The 8,402-nt window shown below is 42.8% G+C and overlaps 1 protein-coding gene across 1 annotated transcript; it reads right to left on the bottom strand.

Moving 5' to 3' along the window:
• Positions 1-2,521: 2,521 nt before the first annotated feature.
• On the bottom strand, positions 2,522-7,923 carry LOC149080532 (uncharacterized). Its single transcript, XM_089238558.1, has 2 exons — positions 7,738-7,923; positions 2,522-7,616 (listed from the first exon to the last, which is right to left on the bottom strand). The coding sequence occupies exon 2, from the start codon at positions 7,016-7,018 to the stop codon at positions 2,522-2,524; it is 4,497 nt and encodes a 1,498-aa protein (XP_089094684.1). The 5' UTR covers positions 7,019-7,616; positions 7,738-7,923.
• Positions 7,924-8,402: the final 479 nt, after the last annotated feature.

Below are 8,402 nucleotides of genomic sequence, written 5' to 3'. Positions count from 1 at the left end.
CCTATTAAAACTCATGCATCATGTCTAAACAGTACTTTTTTTTATCGTTTACATATTGTTGCCCTAAATCATCTTTTCATGTTTTTTCCATATTTTCAAAGAATTAAAGCTTAATTCCAAATTTTTTTACGTCTTTTTTTCTGTATTGCGCATTGATACGCGTGTACTATTCATTGTATGCCAATACGTGGCTGTCTCGCACGGTTTTCTTCACTTTTTTGCTTGCTCCCCTAATTGTTTTGAGCAGTGTATAATAAATATATACATATAACCAGGGCCCAGATGTTAATAACATTAGCATTTTTTGGCCTTTTTTCACTTTAAGGGCCTTTTTTTCAAGTTTCGGACTTTTTTGGCATTTTTAGGATATTTTTCACTTTTCCAAAAAATTTTCACAGTATAAAAGGTGAAAAGTTAAATATATGTGTGTGCTAATTACACTGAGTAATATTATCGAAAATATCATTTGTAAAACTCTTGAATTAAACCGCTTTAAACTACGAATTCGGTCGTGATAGAGGAACTCAATTTAAACAAAAAGTAAAGTACACATTACAAAAATCTTCGTCCAAATGCGGGAACCGGATAGAAAAGAGCATGTTTATGATTTGGCAATCACAGAGGGAAAAAAAACCAACACGGATTTGCATTGGTATATGAACTTTTCAGTCTTTCATCGAAATGAGAAGTCAGCTAAGCCGTTCATCGACAAGAGAAAGCAAAGAAAAAGAAGTGTTGGATTATAAAAATTAATGCATCGAAAGGAAATTAAAAACATAGCCCACTACTGAGAAAGGGCTCTCGAGATAGGTGTCTCTTGAGCAGCAACATATTTCTTTTGTGGAAATAAATATGTTGCGTCTCAACCATCTCAACTTCTCTTGAACAGTGTAAGCAGTCTACATCGTCCGTCCTCTTCAAAGAGGATATTCTTCTTCAAGGAAATGTGCGGCACGTTAATGTCAACTAACATACCTTTCGAAAAAAAGCTGAACAATTCAAAGTTTAGGGACTTCTTAGAGAAGTGGCGGACATTGCATATCAACGCTGCGAAAAAATTACGTGAATGTTTGTTTTATTGAAATGAGGGACAAGGTTAGATCTCTCATAGCAGGCAAAAACTCTTTGTTTCAATAGCTGAAACAACTGTTGCTAATGTGATCATAGGAATTCTCGGGCCGGATCACACATCGAGGAAAAGTTCTCTATTAAATTCAGAGACTCTTGAGAAAGTCAATGATTCCACTATCTATCAACTTTTAGACAAAAGCATGAATGTTTTGTGGCCAAATGGTGTGGAACACAATATTTTACTTTTCTTGACAGATGTTTTCCTTATATGATAAAAGAAGGGCGAGCGATCATAAGCTTCTATCCAAAAGCTGTACATGTAACTTGCCTTGCTCATGCAATTCATAGCATTTGTGAAGAAATTCGATCACGCTATTCGAACGTTGACCATCTTGTTTGCAGTGTGAAAAAAGTTTTTGTGAAATCTCGTAATCGCATAGAAGGTTTTAAAGCCAAAGCTCCTACATTAGCTCTGCCTCCAAAGCTTGTCATTACGCGATGGGGAACATGGCTAAATGTTTGCATATTCTACAGTGAAAATTTTCAAATAGTCAAATACATACTAATGAATTCCATAAGGAAGTGCTGCATACATTAAAATTTCACAAACTTTGTTTGCCAAAGGAATATTAAAGGACAGTTGGAGTATGTAAAGTTTCGCTATTGTTCGTCTGCGAAACCCTTTTTTCAATAAGAGAAAATACTCGATTTTATCACACAAACACTCTGGACTTTTCTTTGAGATTTTAATAACTCAGACCACATAACAAAACAACACTCATATCTATAAAAAAAAAAACTACCACACAGTTTCATTGACCATCGCCTTTTTCTTTTTCTCGCTACTTCCAGTAGCCTCTCTTTTCCTGCGTCCGCCCCAGGCAGATCCCGACACCAACTGTCCCTTTTCTTTCGTCCCCTTTCTCTCTCTTTTTCTTTTCTCTCCCATCACCGTTCAGTTCCTTGCATCATCATCTCTTTCACCTCCCGGTCGGGGGGAGGGGGGTGGTTTGTCTCCCTCATACCTCACACGCCCCCTCCAAGAGAGAAACTTGCCTTGCAGAGGCTTGTTTCTTGAATACATCACACAACCCACAATGTGATAAAGCCTATGGCTTTTCCGTCACCCTTCCTCTCTCCTTTTACAATTATAAACAACATTGGAATTCAGCCTTCATAAACCATTTTCCGTACAGAAAGATTATCGCATTGTTGAATTAAATATTTATACTAATAGGTTACATTTGGAAATATACCACACACAATACTATCAGACCATATTGAGAAATTATAATTTCCCTTAGACATAAACGAATATAAGACACAATACAACGCGACAAAGTAATAGCATATAGCAAAAAAAATAATACAAATCTATGATACAAAAAAAAATAAAAGGAAAGATACAAAACTAAAATTATCTTCAAAAAATTTTAAGACAACCTCGGTTCTACAATCGTGACAATGCGTCTGGTACCTGGTTTAATAGGCCAGCCTTGTGAACAATCGTAAAATTCCACCTTTGCAGCGCCAGGGCCCAGCGCATTAGCTTTGGGCTCTTGGGGGTGGTATCTTGCAGATACGTCAGGGGATTGTGATCCGTTATGATTTCAATCTTGGTCCCCATTGTCCATTTCTCGAATTTCTTAAGGACGAAGAGAATGGCCCATGCCTCCTTTTCTATGGTAGCCCACTTCCTCTGTGTGTCAGTAAGTTTGTGGCTCACAAAAGCTATGGGCCTGCATAGGTCCTCAGAATCCCTCTGGGTAAGACATCCCCCAACTGCAAGGTCCGATGCGTCTGCGTGCACTTGGAAACTTTTGTCATAATCTGGCGTAGCAAGATGCGTCACGTGACATAGGGCTTCCTTTAGTTTCTGAAACGATTCTTCTTCCATCTCCCCCCAATCGACTTTGTTTGGGGCTCCCTTTTTTGTGAGGTGGGTCAGCGGTGCTGACAACGCCGCGTAATCCGGGATGTATGAGCGGTAAAAGCCCATCAACCCCAACACTGAGCGGACTTGTTTCTTATCAGTGGGCGTCTTTAAATTTCTTATGGCTAGTACCTTCTCTTCATCAGGCCCGTGTCTACCCCTGCCGATCCGGTGCCCCAGATACTTAATCTCTCTCTCTGCAAAGCTACATTTTTCCATTTTGACAGAAAACCCGAGATTTTCCAACTCCCCCAGCACCCGTGATAGATGTCCCATATGCTGCTCCCAGGTTTTGGAGAATATAATTATGTCATCAATGTACGCCTGCGCGTATTCCCCGTGTTTTCTGAGGATATGGTTCATCTGTTTTTGGAAGGTGCCGCTTGCTCCTACCAGTCCAAACGGCATCGTTCTCCACTGGTAGACCCCATTGTGGGTAGCAAAGGCAGTGAGATGCCGACAGTTATCGTCCATCCTTATTTGCCAGAAACCTTTCCGTAAATCTAAACAAGTAAGCCAATTCGCACCCCCTGCCAAATACATTAATTCTTGCATATCTTTCATGGGGAAGGTGGGGCTCCTTGTTACCGAATTTAGTGCCCGGTAGTCCACACACATTCGAATTGACGAATCCTTCTTCGCGACACACACGACCGGGTAAGCGATTTCCGCCTCCGACACTTCAATAAGGCCCGCAGCCAGTAATTCCTGGACCTGTTTGTCGACCTCTGCCCGATACGCCACCGGTATCCTGTAGCAATGGGGTTTCCGCCTCGTCGCGCCGGGTATGAGTTCAATCTTGTGTTTTCCCACCTTCGCTGGCCGAATGGGTCTTGTGAATAGAGCCTTGTGTTTCATAATAATTTCCTTCAGTTCCGCTTCTTGTTTTTGACTGAGGGTTTGTGCGCCCAGCGCTTCTATCCCCCTCCTGAACTCGGCAATCCTCGATTGTTCTATGGGGCATGTCTCCACTACCCCAAAATTTTCATCCCCTTCAAAAATTACGTTGACAGAGTTCACGCTGGAGGCGAATCCCCTAAGTTTGTTTTGATGCACATGTTTCACAGTGCCATCTTCCATCTCGACCAGAAAGGAGTGCTGGCTTTTTTGGCTTTTGATGACACCTGGCCCTTGCCATCTAGCGTATACCTTATTTTGGGAATCCGGTATCAGTACAATGACCTGGTCACCCTGTTTATAACTCCTCACTGTCGACCTTAGGTTGTAATAATTTGCCATCCTATCCTGTTGTACCCGAGACGTAAGTTGTGCCTGTTCTGCCGCTCTTTCTAATCGAGATTTCATATCTAATAGATAGGCCGACACCGGCCTAGTATTCAACTGCAACCCATCATGCTTTCCCGTCCATGTATTCTTTAGGATCGCCAATGGGCCCTGCGGGGGTCTACCGTATAACAATTGAAATGGGGCGACTCCAGTGGTGCAATTCGGAATTTCCCGATACGCCCAGAGCGCATATGGAAGTTGTATATGCCATTTCCGGCCCTCCTCGTGTATGATGTGGTTCAACATTTTTTTTAACGTTTGGTTGAATCTCTCCACCAACCCGTTTGATTGTGGATATCCCGGTGTTGAGAACTGTGGACAAGACCCTATTCTTCTCTCGAACTCTTTGGTTAAATCTGCATTGAAATTTGTGCCATTGTCTGAGGCTATGACATTCGGTATGCCTGTCCTAGCGAAAATGCTTAACAATGCCTCACAAGTGCTCTTCGCCGAAATATTCGTGAGTGGCAACGCTTCTGCCCACCTCGTGTGTTGATCCACGAGGCATAAAATGTATTTATGGCCCTTCGAACTACTGGGGGTGATTGGACCAATTACGTCGATATTGACTACCTGGAAGGGCAATTCTGGTCTTGTCACTGGGGTAATTGGGGTCCTTTCCCTCGTTAACACCCGTCTAGTTAGTTGACACTCCTTACATGTCTCACAATACTTCTGGACATCCTTCTTTAGGGTGTCCCAGAAAAACGAGTACCTTATTCTTTCCACTGTTTTCTTTATCCCCATGTGCCCCCCAAATACTGAGGAGTGAGCTATTTGCATTATCTGTTCTCTCCTGCTTCGGGGCAGAACGAGCTGTGCTACTCCTTCCCCGAGGATTTTGTCCCGGTGCCATAAAAGTTCACCAGCCATGAAATAGTTGGCCTTCCCCTCCTTCGCCTTCTCCCAAGCTTCCAGCAAGTCCATACACAGATTTTGCTCTCGAAGGAAGTCGTCCCTTATCGACACCACCGCCACTTCCCCTCTTTCTTTCGCCCTGCTCTCCTCTATAGTTTCTGATGATGGTCCCTCCGATTGACTTGGGTTGCAGCTGCTATGTAGTGACCCTTCTTCTTCAGTCCTCCCCTCCTGTCCCGTCACCTCGCTCAGGGCACTGATCCCCCGTAAACTGATTTTGCCGTATTCGTTCTGGTTGTCTTCGTTTCCACTCAACAGGTCCCTTACATCTGGCGGTAACAAGACCTCCTCTACTAGATTTTCCGCTACCGCACACAGGACCTCCTGATGCGTCACGTTGGGTTGGTCCCCGATCGCCATTCCTAATGGGATGCTTAAAAGTGGGCATTTCACAGGGGGGCCGAAAATTCCTCTCAAGAAGATGGTTGATTTTCCATGTGTTGGAATTCTCGGAACTACATCCTGTCTCACCACGGTAATCTCGGTGCCCGAATCCACGAGAGCCTTAACCAACTTCCCATTCACGCTAACCGAAATCCTTTCCAACTTGCAGAGATGTTCCCGGATGGAACTCCCCTCAGTTTTCTGCCCGAACGATCGAACCCTTGCCACAATGGGTCTTTCTTGTTCTTCTATTTCTGTTTCTGATGTTTGCGCTCGATTTATATTAGCCCTTCTTCGACTATCTCCAGCTTCAGCTACGTTGCGCTCCGCAAACACAGGGCAGTTGCGTCGAAAGTGAAACCTCGAGTTACATTCGAAACATGTAGGCTGCCTCCGATTCTCCCTTAATTGCATCCATTTTCTATTACCCTCATATGATTTGTTCTCACTGCCGTGCGGCTGCCCTAGTCCCCGTTCGTTTGATATATCCCGATGTTCATCCCTCCAGTTTAACCCCCCGTAGTGTCTTCCTTTAGATGCAGCAAATGTGTCGCATTCTCTCCCGAGGTCTCGAGGTTTTAGCCAACCTTCCCCTTGTCGAATAGCAATGTGGGATGCTGTCTCTGGATCCAACGTTTGGAACATTTTATCGGCCACCACTAATGCATTGATGCTTTCGACATCCTGAGCCCCTCTCAAACTAATGTAATGTTCCCATTGTGACGCGAGTCTTGTCGCGAACTGAACGAACGTCTCTTCCTTGTTTCGCCTAGTCTTCCTGAAATTTTCCAGGCAGGTCTGGGGAGAGGGTTGATATTCCCTTAGTACGATAGTTTTTAGTTCATCGTAATCATCGTATTGATCACAGTTCATACACGTAAGTATATTCGCTGCCCTTTCTCCTAGCATGCAAATCAAAATCTTTGCTTTTGCTTCCTCCGGCACCTTCTCACTAAGAAACGCTTTTTCTAGGCTGGTAAAAAAATAACTCCAGCCTTCAGGCTCTGAGGGGACCTTTACTGTCAGCATTTTCACTACCCTCAAAACCTCATCTAGGGCTCTAGTTCCCCTATTTCCCGTCTCGTTTTGATTGCTTCGATTAGCTGAGTCGATGCGCAACTTCTCCATTGCTAACCGCTCCTCGCTTTCTAGCCTAAACTGCCGTTCCCTCTGTTCAACCCCCCTTTGGATTTCCTCCCTCTCTATTCTTTCATTTCTTATTGTGTCCAAAAGCACTCTAGCCGTTTTTTCTTCATATGCTTTGCTGTTCAAAATAATGCTATTCAACTCTAATGCCTTTGAGTCTGGTGTTACCTCTTCTCCTAGCTCTATGGCCAGTGCCCTAAGCTCTTCTTTTCGATACTTCAAAAGGTAGGACATTTTGCTATTGTATATATATATATATATATGTCTAAAAAAATTCATGCACACAAAAGAAAGGAATGGTAACAAAATCTCGATGGCAAAACAATGATAAACAAACGATTGAAATTATTCAAGAACACCGTACATATCAAATTATAACCAAGCTCAATTATTGCGATCAAGCTTCACACTCACCAACCGCAAAAAAAAAACATCGCATCTCATTTCATAAGTGCTCGTTCTTGTGAACCTGCTTTTCCCTTCATTTTCACTTTTCAAAAGCGGATAAAAAAAAATCTCGCAGAAATTTTTGTATATATTACATATTAAAACTATTATATCGTCTAAGAAGGCTTTCAGTCTGAATTCCAATATCTAACTTAAGGAGAGAGAAAAGAACAGAAGCATAGACTTACTCGACCGGTGTTCCTCCACAGAAGTTATGCTCCCTCGTTGCATCCAGGAACTCACTGCCGCACCGACTTATTCGACCAGCGTTCGCACCACTGGATACTGCGAAGTCCACAAGGTTCAATGCCGAACCACGATCACACCACTCGATACCCTGAAGTTCACGAAGTCTGATGCCAAACAATCTCTTCGGAGGTGTCACCGCTGCCACCACTGTAAAGTTTCGCTATTGTTCGTCTGCGAAACCCTTTTTTCAATAAGAGAAAATACTCGATTTTATCACACAAACACTCTGGACTTTTCTTTGAGATTTTAATAACTCAGACCACATAACAAAACAACACTCATATCTATAAAAAAAAAACTACCACACAGTTTCATTGACCATCGCCTTTTTCTTTTTCTCGCTACTTCCAGTAGCCTCTCTTTTCCTGCGTCCGCCCCAGGCAGATCCCGACACCAACTGTCCCTTTTCTTTCGTCCCCTTTCTCTCTCTTTTTCTTTTCTCTCCCATCACCGTTCAGTTCCTTGCATCATCATCTCTTTCACCTCCCGGTCGGGGGGAGGTTTGTCTCCCTCATACCTCACAGAGTACATAAGATCAAACTTCAGTATTTTGGTTTCCACTATCCAGTCCTTACAAAAAGAAGACATGGAACTTATTGATGCTTTCCGCTGCATAGATAAAGTCAGAAGTTCTTTGGTGTCTCAAAGGCGGGATAGGCCAATTTGTTGTAGCAAAATTCGGCAAAGTGGTCGGAAAAAACAATGGACTTACTACCCTCAGAAAAATGTCTGCTGTCTTTAGGAAAGTCTAAAATTTCGAGATTGAAGAGGAACTACCTGTGAGAGTGAATTTGTTTTTTTTTCTTTTTCAAATATGCCCCTACAACATCTGGTGATGTTGAGAGAAGTTTTTCTCTCGGTATAAGACTTTTCTTGCAGACAACAGAAGATGTTTCAATTTCGAAAACATGAAAAACATCTGAAATTGAAATGCAATGCGGCTGCATTTTGAATTAATCAAACCTTT

Source organism: Pholcus phalangioides, unplaced genomic scaffold (genome assembly GCF_987345545.1).
Source record: "Pholcus phalangioides strain wild (caught in Gottingen) unplaced genomic scaffold, Ppha-v1.0 ptg000011l_1, whole genome shotgun sequence".
Taxonomy (NCBI): Eukaryota; Metazoa; Arthropoda; class Arachnida; order Araneae; family Pholcidae; genus Pholcus; species Pholcus phalangioides.
Note: the sequence above shows the minus strand (reverse complement) of the source record. Positions and strands in the feature narration are given on the sequence as shown.